Raw genomic sequence first — 17,378 nt, forward strand, 5'->3', positions numbered from 1 at the left:
CTGAGGAGGAAGTCAACCTGGGACGGAATCAATAAAATGTATCAACAAACCAATGTTTTAGCAAATACATATTTTGGGGGTAAACCCCCTCCTGTAAACCTCCTTAAACCCCAATTTTTAAAATAGCACCAGATGACCCGTGAACTCGTTGGGTTCCCGTTGTGACAGCGGTTGATGAAAAAAAATCATTTCAAGAAAAAAAAACAAAAAAAAGACAGCTTCAACGAACTATACAGCTGAGGTTGTTTCCATTGATCAAATTCTCCCCAATAGTCCTTGACTGAATCGGGAATTGATTTTTTAATAATTTTTTCGTTGCCCAATTTGAACAAAACTTGATACTGCACACCGCAGGAGAATGGTGAGTAAGGTGGGCTGAAAATTTTTGCACTATCGTGTACCATTTTGGCTGTATTTCGGGAACATACATACATACATATATACAAGATGAAAGTTTTAGTAATATATAGATGAACAAACTTTGGTACATCATGGGTGATGAAGGTTCTGGTCAAGTTTCATCGGAATTGTGTGTGCAGTTTCTGAGAAAAAAGGCAAATACCCCTATATAGTGGGGCAACTTAGCTAAATATAGCATAACAATTGTGCATTTTGTGAGGAAAGCACCAAATTTGGCACACTAGTAGCCTAACATATTATGAACAGATTTGGATATTGGGCCATCTCAAAATTTTTGATGGCAGTGGAAATGATTGCCACAGCAATCAGCGGCTGAATTTGAGATGGTCCAATATCCAAGTCTGTTCACAATGTGTTTGGCTACTAGTGTGGCAAATTTGGTGCTTTCCTCACAAAATGCACAATTGTTATGCTAAGTTGCCCCACTAATACATCTTTTGGGAGGGGGAATCTCCACTCCATCAATGATGTGTATATATATATACATATATACATATATGTTGTGTGCGTATGTGTATGTGTGTTTCAGACTCCTCATCCCCCATGGATCGCCGCCGAAGGATGCTAAATGCATATAAATAGAGAGTGGAAGTCAAATACCGATCCGACACGAATGTGATGGCTTCCTACGCCTGAGCTTCCTCATATGGCAATGAACGACTCGGGAAGAGAGACACGCAAGCAAACAACCAAACAAATAAATCAATCGGTTGTTTGAATGAAGCCATAAAGAGCAATGCGCCCTCTGGTGACCTGTGCATCTATGCTCAGGAAGCAAAAATCTGGGAACTGCATCCAAGCCTAACGGATTGGAAGCATCTTCAATTTGGAAATGCGCTGCTGCGGTTAAAGTTTCAGGGGTAGGTTTTCACCGCAAGCGTTTCCTCGTCCTCGATGTTCGTGCAAACGATGTCAAGTTGTCTGTGCGGCGGATATCCCGGGGTCGGACGCATTCGTCATCGGGGGGAAGCTGTGCGGGCGACCTTTTACAAGAGGCCTAAATAAGTTGAAAACAAACTTTGTGAGTGTGCGAGTTTCCCCCGAGGAAAACTTTCAGTGTGTTTGGGGATGTTTTGACGAGTCGTTTAAACGAGTTTGTTCGCCTTCGAGGAACTCTACCCATATTGTATTTTGGGAAGCCTCTTTTGGGTGAAAACGTGGCACATCCAACACTCGTACACGTCACGACACGTAACTGTAACGTTTCAAACCCATTGATAATGCCCTTGGTATGTTGACCACAGCGTTGGGGAGAGGCCTCGTTACTTCGGGTGTATTGTCACCTTGTTTTACCTTGTTACTGCAGGCTGCATCCCCCGTTCAAAGTGGCCATTGTGACCATGGTGTGAGTACAAGTTTGTAAGGTTACTTTGAGGTCTTGGTGCAGCTAAGTTGAAGTGCGTTTGAGTTGACAAAGTCGGCTTTGTTCTTCATGGCAAAAGCCTCTGGACGCACTTTCATTGAAGCCTCCAAAAAAGGAAACTTTTACCGAAGAGGTCGCTTGGCGCGTTGTGCCCGTGTTGTATCCACTTAAGTGGTTCCAAAGTAATCTATTCACTTTGCAATGTCTACTCAACATTTACATTTAATAACCTACATTCAGTCGATATCCATATAATTACATTTAATAACTACATTTAGATTTAATTACACCTTCGCTTGCAATTAATTTAATTATACAGGTAATGTATACTGCAGATGAAAAAGGTACAGATCCATACATAGGCCATGTTCGTACAATATATTCAGTGTCATTAACCGGGATGGCTGACTTAATGTACATATCGCATGCATTCTTCATGATGCAATGCTTCTGCCGGTAGTGCACCAGAGCGGTAGTTTTATTAGTGGAGATGAAACGTAGAACCAACTTACAGGCATGTGCGTTGTGTGCTCCCTGAGTGAGCTGTACAACACCCATCCCATGATCATCCGAAGTGTGAACATTGAATGAAATGGCTTACACAAGTGTTTAACACACACCTGTTTGGTGTTCCATTCTGAGCTGGCATTGTTCATGATGCTGGGATCTCAGGTTCAAATCCACTATCGACTCATGATGTTGGAATTGATGCAAAAGCACACGGGTGTCATCTAATGTCCTCGCCCTGCACATGTGCTATGTGCAACCAGGAGGACACCAACAATGAACGAACTCCTTCGTGAGCCTAAAATCAATGTTGGAAAAAAGAAAAACTTGTAATTAATTTGTTTTTCAATCGCTGCAGGTCATGTAACCAGTCATCGAACGCCACACTGCCATGCCAGCTCATTGGCTCCTTCTTGTGGCAACCTTCATCACCTTGGGCTACCCTTACTCCATAAGCAATGCTGAGCATAAATCGTGCCACTACCAAGCAACACACGGTTTGTCAAGCGTTGTGGATGAGCAGCAAATGGAGGTGTGTGATTGGCAAGTTGCTCCAGTGGGATTGCACCTGTGGTTCTGGTCAGTCGGAGGAGCCTGTGCAGTGGGACTATCTGGGATACTGCCCCTTGTTATTATGACTGCAGAGGGTCATGGCGGTCCATTGTTGAGTGGTAAGTTTGAGATCATTTTGAGTTTGCAACTCATTCATTCATTTCGTATGTAGCCCGTGCCTGCTAGTTGTATCATTACTGATGGAGTATCCCCTGTCGGTTAGTGACGGAATCTGAAATCTGGCCAGGATGCCGGCGATAGCTCCTCTACTTCGTGAAGGACACCGTGGGATCTTTAACACCCATCAACTAATGTCACAGACTGGAATCCCAGTTGAACGTCCATACACATTGATGAATGGCCCTGTCTGTGAGACACCAGGATGGCAATTTATAGCTGGGCCAAGATTCTAACGAAGGCTCGACAGCTCAGAAGCCAGAGTGCATACCTCCAGGCCATCCTGCCAGCGCTAGTTTGCCAATACCAAGGGTCTTAAATTTGCTTTGCAAAATGTCAAATGCAAAACACAACAGTCATCCTTACTGTATATAACTCATTGACCGGTGTTGTTTGTGGTGCTACCCCTCCTACAGTTCTGGGCCGATTTATATGCAGACTTGCTACATAAGATCAGTCTCACCCCAATTAACGTATAGGGGTGTTTTATCTTTGCTGGTGATCTTGAGTGGAGGAGGGGGGGGGGTAGTGGGGTGAAAGAGATGGAACACATTCTCCATGTGAATGTGTATCGTATAGCGCCACCTCCAGGTGAGGGAGGGTACTACAAGTCTCCACCATTAACAGTGTACAGTAGTGCTGTCCCCACATTTTCCAGTGCAGTGAGGTGTTTTGAATTATAAGCAGTAGGTATGTTTTTACTTCATGCACGTTATCTGGGTTTTTAATTTTTTTTATTTTCAAGAGCGATTGAAGCAGCTGTTGTTTGCCTAAACACCATCCATATAAAGGTAGGCGTCAGAAGAACGTGTTGCGTGCTTGGAACAAGATCGCTCGAAGGCTGGGGACTCTGCCAGTCGAAATAATTCCTTTATTCCTCGAGCGACGTGACTGCAAAGAGCCAATTTTAAACAGTTTTGTGCAATATCTTTCATTCATTATTAAATTAGGAACTACAATGTCACGTTCACCTTCACCTATGCTGAAGTCTTTAGGAACTCCGTCTTACCCATTAATTTCACTGCTATGAAGTCGTTTGGAAGGGGTCAAAAGGTGAAAGAGATGGAAATTCTGAATGAAATCAGGTGATTAAATTCAACAATTGACTGAATTTTCCAAAAATGAGACCTTTTGTTCTTCGTGAATAATTTTCGCATTCGGATGTGAAATAATCTCAGACATTCCAATCATCTGTTTTACACTGGGTTGCTGTTGAGTAATTTATTCCAGGAATGTCAGGGAGTTGATAAATATGAAGGAAGATTTAAAATACTGGTAGATCACAAAGCAAACTTAAATCTGATAGTAAATGATGGATTGACTTGTTGAAGCTGCTACTGAAAGAGGTGGAAAAGAAGACAGACCAAAGCCATAAAGCCAGGCAGTTGAATGTCAGGAAGAAGCAATCATGGAACAAAGTTCCACAAGAACCGTCACCGCAGGACTTTTCTCCTCGACTGTAGAATTCACATTTTTCACCGACACGACACAACAATTCAAAGTAAAATGGAAACCAAACTTCACATATTATTGTTATAGCAATGCAGCGCCTCGGTTCAAAGAAGGAAACGGCACTGCTTATTTGTTTGCAAACTGCAAACGGCACTTATACCAGTGTTTCTTTTGAAATTTACTCTTGAATGCCTCAGGGCAAATAGGGATGAGCGTTAAAATGCTGCCTAAAGGAAATGCCACCCATAGTACATTGCCCTAACCAAGCTAAAATATATCTGGAGGTAGAGGTGGTGGAATTGCAGGTATATTTGAAAGAGGGCAGGTTAGACTTTTTACATTGTTGCTTTTAGATGTGATGCTATGAGTACCCCCAACTTATTTGAGGATTGCAATTGGGCTGGCAGGATGGCCTAGACCCTAGAGGTAAGCACACTCGCTTCCGATAAGTCTCGCCTGGGTGCGAATCTCAGCCAAGCTACAAAACTGTCACCGTCTTGTCTCGCAGACAGGGCGAGGCATCAAGGTGTCTGCTGTCCCTCGGAATGATGTTAAACTGGAAGTCCTGTCTGCCAGCATAAGTTTGTGGACGTTAAAGATCCAACGGTGTCCTTCACAGAGTCGGAGAGCTATCGCTGACACAGATCAAGTTCCAAGTTCCTGCTCTAAGCTGCATGGGGGGGGGGGGCATTGCATCAACAGCATAGCCACACCCTCAGCTAATGATGCTACTTGTGGACATGTGCTACATACAAAAGAAGAAAGAGAAGAAAGCAATTGGGATCATCACCATTCAAACAAATACTGCCCGATTCAGATATTTTTTGAAATGGTGTCGTCTCTCCTGGAGTAATGCATGACTGGTTTGTATTGTGTGCTGTCTCGTCACCAGGTCAGCCTGGATTGCTCAGCTTTGCAGTCGGTGGTTTACTGGGAGACGTGTTCCTCCACCTCCTCCCTGAAGCCTGGAACAACCACTTAGCATGTAAGCCTTGAATAAAAATTACATTATCATTGGTTGAATTGGTTTCTGAAAATATGACCAATGGTTATCTTGAGATTTGTTGGTTTTGTCCTAACCTGTCCTTCCTTGTTCTATCCATCAGACCATCAGGGCTGTGTGAATGTGGGCCTATGGGTCATTGCGGGTGTCATCATTTTTTTCATTTTGGAAAAACTGTTTTCTGATCAGCAACCACAACAGAAGCGGCAGCGGAAGCCAAAACGGCGCGCTGGCATAACCAAGAGCACACCAACAGGGGACCTTTGCTCTCCTGTTCAAAAATATTCATCCAAGGTAATGGCAGAAATGCTAGCCAACTCACCTGTTAACTGACCAGTTTGATTGATAATTAACACGAGTTAGAAAAGGATATTTGATTTAACTTGTTAAATACATGGTTAATTATATTTCTCAGTGGAGATTGTTACTCAGTTGCTTCATGAGTCCTTTCTTTACCGGTTTCACTGGTTGGGACAATAGCTTTGCTCTCTGTCCGTCCATCCGTCCCACCTGTAGTTTTTCTGACCTTTTCCCCACACCCTTTAACATATTCAACTGCAACTTGGTACATGGCTTTAAAATGGTAAGTTACAAAACAAGTTCGAGTTTCAGGGAGTTTTGTCTAATTTTCAGAGTTATACCCTTTTTATACTTAGAAAATCTATAGTATAATAAGAGAGCCGTGTGTAGGTTTGCGTGTGTGTGTGTGTGTCACCATTTTTCTCAGAGATGGCTGAACGGAAGTTTGTCAAACTTTCAGAGGTTCATCAGTGAGTGCCAGGGAGTGTTTTAGACAAGAACTATTTTTATTTTGAAAAAAAATATATATATTTTTTTAAATTGTTTTTTAATCGCTCTATCGCGCCTAAGTCTTTTTGATTAATGGCAGTTGTATTCAAGCACACATACGTATAAATAAATACAAAACAATTACCAGACATTTAAATACAAATAGACCTCTTCCGGAAGCGGCCAAAGTTGGTGGTGCATCTTTTTCTTCCTGAAAGGCCCCATATTTATATATCGAGGGCAAACTTAACTAGAATCATAAAATAATTTCTAAAAACATGTTTTCATTTTGATATTATGGGGTATTTTGTTGTGTCGATCGGTGACAAAAACATTTAAAATTCATCTATTTTAAATTCAGGCTGTAACAACAAAATTTGACAAAAGTCAAGGGGTGTGAAAACTTTCTGAAGGCACTGTGTGTACGTACACCAGGACCCCGACCATTCGCAAGGGATACATTCTTGGAAAACCCGTGAATGTTGAACCCGCAAATGTGGGGGCATCGTTTCAATTGTAAATGGGGGGATTTCCTGACCCACGAAAAATCCGCAAATATCAGGAAACATCTCATAAAAATGCAGGAAAATGCTGTGGAAATAGACGAAAATCGCTAATGTTGGGGTCTGGGTGTATATACACACACACACACACACACACACACACACACACACACACACACACACACACGAAATATACCAGCGTAAATGATGATGATTGGGGGGAGGAGGGGGGGTAAGTTGGACGGGTGACCATGACATGCTGTTTTAAAATCTCTCTATAGTGCCTATAAGCCGTTGTAGCTATGTGAGAGGTAATATTAAGTGATCCGTCACCCCATTCATGAGTGGGTGGAAGGAAGTGTTTTTGGCACCAATAAAAAACTAGACTGGGCAATGCTGGGTATCCCTGGTAGTATCACATATGATACATGGGTCAGTGTTCAGCTGCCCTGACTGCACCCCACTGCTTAACATCCATTTGCTGGAGAACTCGTCTTACTCCACCCGAATAAAATCATGCACCGCAACATTGCATGGAGCAGGGCAGATTGGCAGGTGTCAGGCCCTTGGCCTGGGTGTTAATCAGTGGCCCAGGCCCCAGTGCAATTGGAATGATCCCAAATACCTATCGAAAGTACACAGCCCCTTTCAAAATTTTCACTTTTTATTGCCTGATAGCCTGGAATTAAATTGCATAAAATCAGACTTTTCCATCTTTATTTACATATTTTAATCCATAACTTCCAAATGAAAAACAAATTCTACAAATTTCAGAAAATTAATTGAAAATACAAAACTAGAATATCTGATTGGATAAGTGTCCACCCCCTGAGTTAATATTTTCTGGAAGCACCTTTAATAGCAATTACAGCTGTGAGTCTGTTGGGATAGGTCTCTACCACCTTTGTACACCTTGATTGGGTAATATTTGCCCATTCTTCTGTACAAAAATGTTCAAGCTCAGTCAAGTTGCGTGGGGAGTATTGATGGACAGCAATCTTCAAGTGATACCACAGATTTTCGATTGGATTTAGGTCAGGGCTCTGACTTGGCTACGCAAGGACATTTATCTTTTTGTTCCTTGGCCACTCCAGTGTAGCTTTGGGTCGTTGTCATGCTGAAAGGTGAACTTCCATTCCAATTTCAGCTTTCTGCAGAGGGCAGTAGATTTTCCTCTGATTTTTCTGCATCTTGCTCCATCCGTTTTCCTTTATATCCTGGAAAGTGCCCCGTCCCTGCTGATGAGAAACTTCCCCATAACATGATGCTGCCACCACCATGCTTCACAGTAGGGGTGGTGTTCTTTGGGTGAAGTGCTGTGTTGGGTTTGTTCCAAATGTAACGTTTTATACTTAGGCCATAAAAGTTCCATCTTGGTTTCATCAGACCACAAAACTTTTTGCCACATGGCTTCAAAATCTCCAGAATGATTTTTGCATATCTCAAAACGGGACTCAAGGTGGGCTTTTTTGAGTAAAGGCTTCCTTCTTGCCACCCGACCATCCAGGCCAGACTTGTGGAGTGCTTGGGATATTGTCGTCACATGCACACAGTGACCAGTCTTTGCCATAAATACATGCAGTAGCTCTTTCAAAGTTGCCAGTGACCTATTGGTGGCTTCCTTGATCAGTCTCCTCCTTGCTTGGTCATCCAGTTTGGAGGGACGGCCTGATCTAGGCAGGGTCTTGGTGGTACCATATGCCTTCCACTTCTTAATGATTTCTTGACTGTGCTCCAAGCGATATTTAAGGCCTTTGAAATATTTTTTATACCCATCCCCTGATATATGCCTTTCCACAACTTCATTCCGGAGGTCTTTTGAAACCTTCTTGGTTCTCATGGTTGAGTCTTTGCTGTGAAATGCACTCCCCAGGAGAGGAAACCAGCAGGAAAAGCTGATTAATCCCCGCCATCGAAGATCGGAGGTTTCTGTTTCCACCCCTTTCTGTTTGTTACTTACGAAATCTAAAGATTTCGTAAGTATATTGATGACTTCCGTTTCTGTTTGTTTGTTTTTTTGTTTGTTTGTAGGCACGATAACTCGAGAACGGAAGAAGCTACCAATGTCAAATTACACCACATGATTCAGGAGGGTGATGGCAAGTGCTGATTAGATTTTGGTCGAAATCAGTCAAAGGTCAAGGTCACAGTGAGGTCAAATATTCAATTTTTGATGGTTTAGTACAGATAACTCGAGAATGGAAGAAGCTACCAATCTCAAATTACACCACATGATTCAGGAGGGTGATGGCTAGTGCTGATTAGATTTTGGTCAAAATCGGTCAAAGGTCAAGGTCACAGTGAGGTCAAACATCCAAAAAATGATAACTCAAGAACGGAAGAAGCTACCAATGTCAAATTATACCACGTAATTCAGGAGGGTGGTGGCTTGCGCTGATTAGATTTTGGTCAAAATCGGTCAAAGGTCAAGGTCACAGTGAGGTCAAACATCCAAAACATTCGATTTTTGATGGTTTGGTACAGAATCATCGTAGAAACTTTTGGTTTGCGTCGCTACCTTCTCAAGAGACAGCTTTTATTAGATAAGGTCAGAGGTCAAGTTGACGATTTCGTAAGTACCAGTCTATGACTGCTTGTTACTTAAGAAATCTAAAGATTTCGAAAGTATATTGATGCCTTCCGTTTCTGTTTGTTTGTTTGTTTGTTTGTAGGCACGATAAATCGAGAACGGAAGAAGCTACCAATGTCAAATTACACCACGTGATTCAGAATGTTGATGGCTCATGCTGATTAGATTTTGGTCAAAATCGGTCAAAGGTCAAGGTCACGGTGAGGTCAAATATTCGATTTTTGATGGTTTGGTACAGATAACTCGAGAACAGAAGAAGCTACCAATGTCAAATTACACCACGTGATTCAGGAGGCTGATGGCTAGAGCTGATTAGATTTTGGTCAAAATCGGTCAAAGTTCAAGGTCACAGTGAGGTCAAACATCCAAAACATTCGATTTTTGATGGTTTGGTACAGAATCATCGTAGAAACTACTGGTTTGCGTCACTACCTTATCAAGAGACAGCTTTTATTAGACAAGGTCAGAGGTCAAGTTGACGAGTTCGTAAGTACCAGTCTATGACTGCTTGTTTGTTTGTTTGTTTGTTTGTAGGCACGATAACTCGAGAACGGAAGAAGCTACCAATGTCAAATTACACCACGTGATTCAGGAGGGTGATGACTAGTACTGGTTAGATTTTAGTAAAAATCGGTCAAAGGTCAAGGTCACAGTGAGGTCAAACATAATTCCGTAAATTCATGTGGAGAAATGGAGTATTTTTGCTTCGCTCGACGTTACGAGTTCGTTTTAACTTCGATTTTAATTTTGTCTTCGGATTTTGCGATCGCTTAGGACGCTTAAAACTCGGTTGTCGAAATTCTTGTAAAAATTGGATGTTTTGGAGACGTTTTAAGATTGCATAAAAAATATTTCACTCGACGCGTCACAGGTCGTCCCATGATGCAGTGTGCTCGAGCAGACGCGTCGTTGAGTTACGTTAAGGTATAATTGTGTGGAGAATTGGAGATTTTTGCTTCGGTCGACGTTACAATTTTTGATGGTTTGATACAGAATCATCGTAGAAACTTCTGGTTTGCGTCGCTACCTTCTCGAGAGACAGCTTTTATTAGACAAGGTCAGAGGTCAATTTGACGATTTCGTAAGTACCAGTCTATGTCTGCTTGTTTGTTTGTTTGTAGGCACGATAAACTCGAGAACGGAAGAAGCTACCAATGTCAAATTACACCACGTGATTCAGGAGGGTGATGGCTAGTGCTGATTAGATTTTAGTCAAAATCGGTCAAAGGTCAAGGTCACAGTGAGATCAAATATTCGATTTTTGATGGTTTGGTACAGATAACTCGAGAATGGAAGAAGCTACCAATCTCAAATTACACCACATGATTCAGGAGGGCGATGGCTAGTGCTGATTAGATTTTGGTCAAAATCGGTCAAAGGTCAAGGTCACAGTGAGGTCAAACATCCAAAACATGCGATTTTTGATGGTTTGGTACAGAATCATCATAGAAACTTCTGGTTTGCGTCGCTGCCTTCTCTAGGAGACAGCTTTTATTATACAAGGTCAGAGGTCAAGTTGACAATTTCTCAAGTACCAGTCTATGACTGCTTGTTTGTTTGTTTGTTTGTGGGCACAATAACTCGAGAACGGAAGAAGCTACCAATGTCAAATTACACCACGTGATTCAGGAGGGTGGTGGCTAGCGCTGATTAGATTTTGCTCAAAATCGGTCAAAGGTCAAGGTCACAGTGAGGTCAAACATCCAAAACATTCGATTTTTGATGGTTTGGTACAGAATCATCGTAGAAACTTCTGGTTTGTGTTGCTACCTTCTCGAGAGACAGCTTTTATTAGACAAGGTCAGAGGTCAAGTTGACGATTTTGTAAGTACCAGTCTATGACTGCTTGTTTGTCTGTGAACAGTATTACGGAAAAACTCCTTGACAGATTTCGATGAAACTTGGTGGGGGTGGAGTGGGGGGTTACGTCTGGTCCAAGGATCATGCCATTAGATTTTAGACTTGGTCCAAAATCCAATATGGCCGCTATGGTGGCCATTTTGAAAAAATATTGGAATTTTTTTGTTTGCATTTCTACATGTTTTAAGTGATTTCCAACCCCCCCCCCCAAAAAAAAATTGTTCGAGAAAACTTTTTTTGCAACTTTTTTTCAACAAAATTTCGATTTTTTTTTTATTTTTTTTTTTTTGCATTTCTACATGTTATAAGTGCTTTCCAAAAAAAAAAAAACATGCCAAAATTATAATTGCGGCTGATTTTGGAACTTCAGGTGGATATACCCAGTTAAAATCAATTTCTGTCTCAAGGAATCTAGTTATGACGAATGAATTGAGTATGTAAAAGTTAAAAGTAAAAGGGAAAGTTGCAAACTATAACTCTGTGAGCACTGTTGAGGTCAAATTGAATGAATAGGATATCAGGTTCACTTGAGTGACCTAGCAGTATTGGCGGTGGAGGTTTTGCACTCGACCGAGTGCTTCCCCTCTCGTTTTATTCTGAAATGATCAGAATCACTACAGTGTAACACAGGTGGAGGCCAATTCACTTGATGTGTGATTTTGAGGTTGTTGGTGACACCTGATCTAATTTACAATTGCTATTATAAGGTGGGGAGGACACTTTATCCAATCAAGATATTCTCGTTTTGTGTCTTTAATTAATTTTCTGAAATTTTTAGAATTTGTTTCTCACTTGGAATGAAAAACACCTCACTGGTGCATTAGTAAAAAACACCTCACCACCACAGTATTAAAACACCCCACGGCCACGTAACCACCATGTATTAAAAACACCTCATGGCCACGTAACCACCATGTATTACAAACACCTCACGGCCACGTAAGCACCATGTATTAAAAACACCTCATGGCCATGTAACCACCATGTAACCTTGAGACACCTCAAGTATTACACCTCATGTATTACACCTTGAGACACTTCAAGTATTACAAACACCTCATGGCCACGTAACCACTATGTATTAAAAACACCTCATGGCCACGTAACCACCACAGTATTACAAACACCTCATGGCCACATAACCGCCATGTATTACAAACACCTTACGGCCACGTAACCACCATGTATTAAAAACACCTCATGGCCACGTAACCACCATGTATTAAAAACACCTCATGGCCACGTAACCACCATGTATTAAAAACACCTCATGGCCACGTAACGACCACAGTATTACAAACACCTCATGGCCACATAACCACCATGTATTAAAAACACCTCATGGCCACGTAACCACCATGTATTAAAAACACCTCACGGCCACGTAACCGCCATGTATTACAAACACCTTACGGCCACGTAACCACCATGTATTAAAAACACCTCATGGCCACGTAGCCACCACAGTATTACAAACACCTCATGGCCACATAACCGCCATGTATTACAAACACCTTACGGCCACGTAACCACCATGTATTAAAAACACCTCATGGCCACGTAACCACCATGTATTAAAAACACCTCATGGCCACGTAACCACCATGTATTAAAAACACCTCACGGCCACGTAACCACCATGTATTAAAAACACCTAACGGACACATAACCACCATGTATTAAAAACACCTCACGGCCACGTAACCACCACAGTATTAAAAACACCTCATGGCCACGTAACCGCCATGTATTAAAAACACCTCACGGCCACGTAACCACCATGTATTAAAAACACCTAACGGACACATAACCACCATGTATTAAAAACACCTCACGGCCCCGTAACCACCACAGTATTAAAAACACCTCATGGCCACGTAACCGCCATGTATTAAAAACACCTCACGGCCACGTAATCACCATGTATTAAAAACACCTAACGGCCACATAACCACCATGTATTAAAAACACCTCACGGCCACGTAACCACCACAGTATTAAAAACACCTAACGGCCACGTAACCACCATGTATTAAAAACACCTCATGGCCACGTAACCACCATGTATTAAAAACACCTCATGGCCACGTAACCACCATGTATTAAAAACACCTCACGGCCACGTAACCACCATGTATTAAAAACACCTAACGGCCACATAACCACCATGTATTAAAAACACCTCACGGCCACGTAACCACCACAGTATTAAAAACACCTCATGGCCACGTAACCGCCATGTATTAAAAACACCTCACGGCCACGTAATCACCATGTATTAAAAACACCTCACGGCCACGTAACCACCACAGTATTAAAAACACCTCACGGCTACATAACCACCATGTATTAAAAACACCTCATGGCCACGTAACCGCCATGTATTAAAAACACCTAACGGCTACATAACCACCATGTATTAAAAACACCTCATGGCCACGTAACCGCCATGTATTAAAAACACCTCACGGCCATGTAACCACCATGTATTAAAAACACCTAACGGCCACATAACCGCCATGTATTAAAAACACCTCATGGCCACGTAACCACCATAGTAGGGTAAGAATACTGATTCTGGCTCACTTTTCCCCATGTAAATGAATGGGGGATTTTCAGCGATTCATATTTTTTTCCCTAAAAATAAATCCCCTTTTTATCCCAAGGTATATTTATTTGTCTCCCCTTTTAACTTGGAGGTTGAACCTCATTGAATTGAACACCTGGGGGTTGAACAGCTCACTCATTGAACCTATAAAGATTTGTTCATTCTCAAATTCCTTCAATAGTTTAATTTTCTTTGCACAATAATCCCCATCTAAAATATTGACAAACAAAACATTTGAATCTTTATATTTTTTAAGATACCCCTTTTGTGCCATTACGAAATGATAAACTTCTCTTAATGCTCTCATCTGACCACCTCCTGAGCCACATATCATTTTGAGATTATAGTAAATTGTTTTTTCATTGTTCAATTGATAACCATCAAAGTTTTCAGTCCATTCAAGGATATTCATTTTTTTCTTTACATCCTCTAACTTACTAGTTTTTAAATTAATTCGCTTATTTGTTTTATTTACCTTTGTTTTAGTTATTTTTTCAATAAGACTTATTTGATATTTTTCACATTCATTATGTTTTCCATTTATATACCAAGACTGAGATTTTCTCCACTCTTTAGTTTGATTAATACTTGGTTTAACCATTTATATATTGTGAAAAAACACGGCGGTAGCCCTTAAAAACCCTAACCCATCTTCCCATCGTTAAAACATAATCTATTTTATACACTCTATCATACAATATCCATATGGAACACAATCTATTCCATTATCTAAAATAAATCTCTTATCATCAAAGGCTCCTAATGCCTTTTTATTTACTTCTTCACTATATATGTTATGTTTATAACTTCTTATTGTATTCATTTTCCGATATTCTTCTTTCTTATTCATCAAACAATTATAATAATTTCTAAAAGTTATTGATTTCTTTATTACATATTTCTTTATTCCCTTTAACCTCTTATCAATCTGTTCACCATACTTGTAAGCATATGCCTTTGCTCTCAATCCAATAAACTCACTCATTACTTTTCCACCCAACTCATCCTTAAACTTACCAATAACCTTTTCATTCTTTTTGGAAAATAACTCACTCTTCTTACTGAAATTACTTGTATCATATACTCCAATATTTTTCTTCATATCTTCATAGACATCATCAGTTTTTATATCTAGGATAAAACTATCAGTATCCATATACAACAATGAAACATTTTCACCATACTCTTTCTTTAAGTCATTATACAAATAATCATACATCAATATCTTTGATAAATCAAGAACTGCTGTTCCAATATAAATTGGTTTATCCATTACAATACTTTCCTTTTTCATATGAATTGCAGAAAAGTTCTCTGAAAAAACCTCTTCTCTCTCAAAACTTGGTTTATTTATCAATCTCGAAGCTTCTTTCCAAGATGTTGCGAATCTAATGTTTTGCCTGTTTCTAACATTTTCCATAGTCTTTCCAAATACAGCATTATTCATTAATTTATAAAAGTCCCCTTCAAATTTTACTTTTGTATTTGCTCTCATATCTGTATTGAATTGAATATACTTTTTCACCCAAGGACTTTGTTTAAATTTTAAAACTCTATGAATTTTAGCTACTCTCAATCCTTCTCTCAAAAACTGTTTTAAGCTTCTCTGATGCAAAACATATCCCTCTTTATCATAGAATGTTGTTAATAACTTTTCTGTTGATTTACCTTTAATATTAAAACTTTTATGATAATCACTTAACCATTCTTTCTTTGGAGTTTCTTTCTCACATGCAAAAGGAAGATCTTTATGCTTATTATGAAGATCACTCGGGTACCTCAAATCAACTTCAAAATAATAACCTTCTTCTTCGTCATTCAATTCCTCTTGAGAAGAAATAACAATATTCATCAAAGCCTTTTCAAAATCCTTTTCTTCCACCCACTCTAATTTACCATAAGGTAGAGATTGAGACATTGCCCATCCATACAAATTATTAGCATCAAAATACATCAAATAATTACTATCTTTTTCACTATCATAATTTGGGAGATATTTATTATTTGCTTTCGCATATCTTTTTGAACATACTTGTGATATTCCACCTCTCTTGGACTTCTCAATCATCAAAAGCATATCAACATCACTGATTAAATCTATATCTTGTTTTGTCATTTTCAACATTGCACTCCAAGCTAAACCAGGAGCTGTGAAATAGTGGGCAGGGTCTAATCCATAACAATTTTTATTATGACAGAGTGTTCTAAAAGCCTCAAACACATCAGCTAACAATAAAACATCTGTTTTTAGATATAAATCATGATATTCTCCAAGGTTCTTTATCTTAAATATTTTCCATATTTCTTGTGCGTGTTTATATTCCTTATCACTTATCTCTTCTAAATAAAGGTTATTATAGAAACTTTCTTTTGAAGGAAGTTGTGTTTCTTTAAATCTCATAAATGAATCCATATAATCATAAGGATAAATTCCCTTACTTGTAAGAATTTTCTCTTTACTTTGAATTTCATTCCTTGTTTGAATTTCCTCTCTCGTAAGAATTCCTTCTTTAATCAGAATTTCATCTTTAATCTGAATTTCCTCTTTAGTTCGAATTTTCTTTATAATTAGAATTTCATCTTCAGTTAGAATTTCTTCATTAATTAGAGTTTCCTCTTTACTTTGAATTCTCTCTTTAATCTGAATTTCCTCTTTAGTGAGAATTTCCTCTTTTGGAAAGAATGAATTAAGATTTGGAAAAGAGTCCGTGGAGCTTAGATTTGATGCGAGGTAGGCTAGTGGTGTTCCCATAAACTTGTAAGAATCTAAAAACCTAATACGAGTTAAAGGTTTTGTGAATATCATTTTTGAAAATGAAATATACTTTTGACTTGTGTTTGTTATAGCAGAAATATTCCCTGGTGTTTTTGAAAGTTCATTTATAAATAGATGTGTATCATAGTTGGCGCTGTTGTGAAGAAAGACTGGAATAAAAGAAGGTAATTTATAATTAAGATTACAACAGGAATGAGCGGGACCTCTATATTTACCAGTAAGATGACAATGGTCTCTAACTTTAGACTCCTTAATTTCCCCCTCACAAATATGACAGATATTGTTCATTCTAAATTCTAATTTTTCTTCTTTGGTTAATTTCATCGGTTCATTTGTTTCTTTCATTAATTTAGTGAGTCTTATACAATCCTTTTCTAATCGTTTTACAAACTCTTGTGAAGCATTTTTTCCACGATAATGTTCAAGTTTGTTATACTTTTCTCCAACAGATGATTTGATATAATAACAGAAACCACAAGGAATATGTTTTTGATATTTATTTGTATATGGTTCTTTTGGATTAGGAGAAGCAGTATTTATCTTTTTAAGGATACATTCAAAATCAGCGTATATCACAAATGGGTGCATGATAGATTTATTATAATCTTCAAAATAAATCTTTTCACCAGGTTTAGGCATTGTAATTACAGCTGATTTATGATTACTACAATATTTTGAATGTTGTTTTAATCGTTCTTTTGTATGAAATGAATTAAGACATCGCTTACAAGGATATATTTTGTTTGCTGTTCTGAATACCTGAGAAGAGATTAATCTT

General features: G+C 39.4%; 1 protein-coding gene across 5 annotated transcripts in view; it reads left to right on the forward strand.

Moving 5' to 3' along the window:
• The first annotated feature begins 1,149 nt into the window (after nt 1-1,149).
• Nucleotides 1,150-17,378, forward strand: part of LOC147016882 (zinc transporter ZIP13-like) — a 43,555-nt gene continuing 27,326 nt past the window's right edge. For 3 of the 5 annotated variants that reach the window (XM_085846016.1, XM_085846019.1, XM_085846020.1), the window contains exons 1-4: nt 1,150-1,280; nt 2,649-2,961; nt 5,364-5,456; nt 5,578-5,768. In XM_085846016.1, the coding sequence (XP_085702142.1) occupies nt 2,682-2,961; nt 5,364-5,456; nt 5,578-5,768 (564 nt within the window). In that variant the 5' untranslated portion in view covers nt 1,150-1,280; nt 2,649-2,681. Of the gene's footprint in view, nt 1,281-1,344; nt 1,442-1,624; nt 1,766-2,648; nt 2,962-5,363; nt 5,457-5,577; nt 5,769-17,378 lie in introns of those variants that run through there. The other 2 variants (XM_085846018.1, XM_085846017.1) reach the window with 2 other exon arrangements.

The sequence above is a fragment of the Eptatretus burgeri genome, chromosome 11, assembly GCF_056783735.1.
Source record: "Eptatretus burgeri isolate ZD-2024b chromosome 11, Ebu_testis_v1, whole genome shotgun sequence".
NCBI classification, from domain to species: Eukaryota; Metazoa; Chordata; class Myxini; order Myxiniformes; family Myxinidae; genus Eptatretus; species Eptatretus burgeri.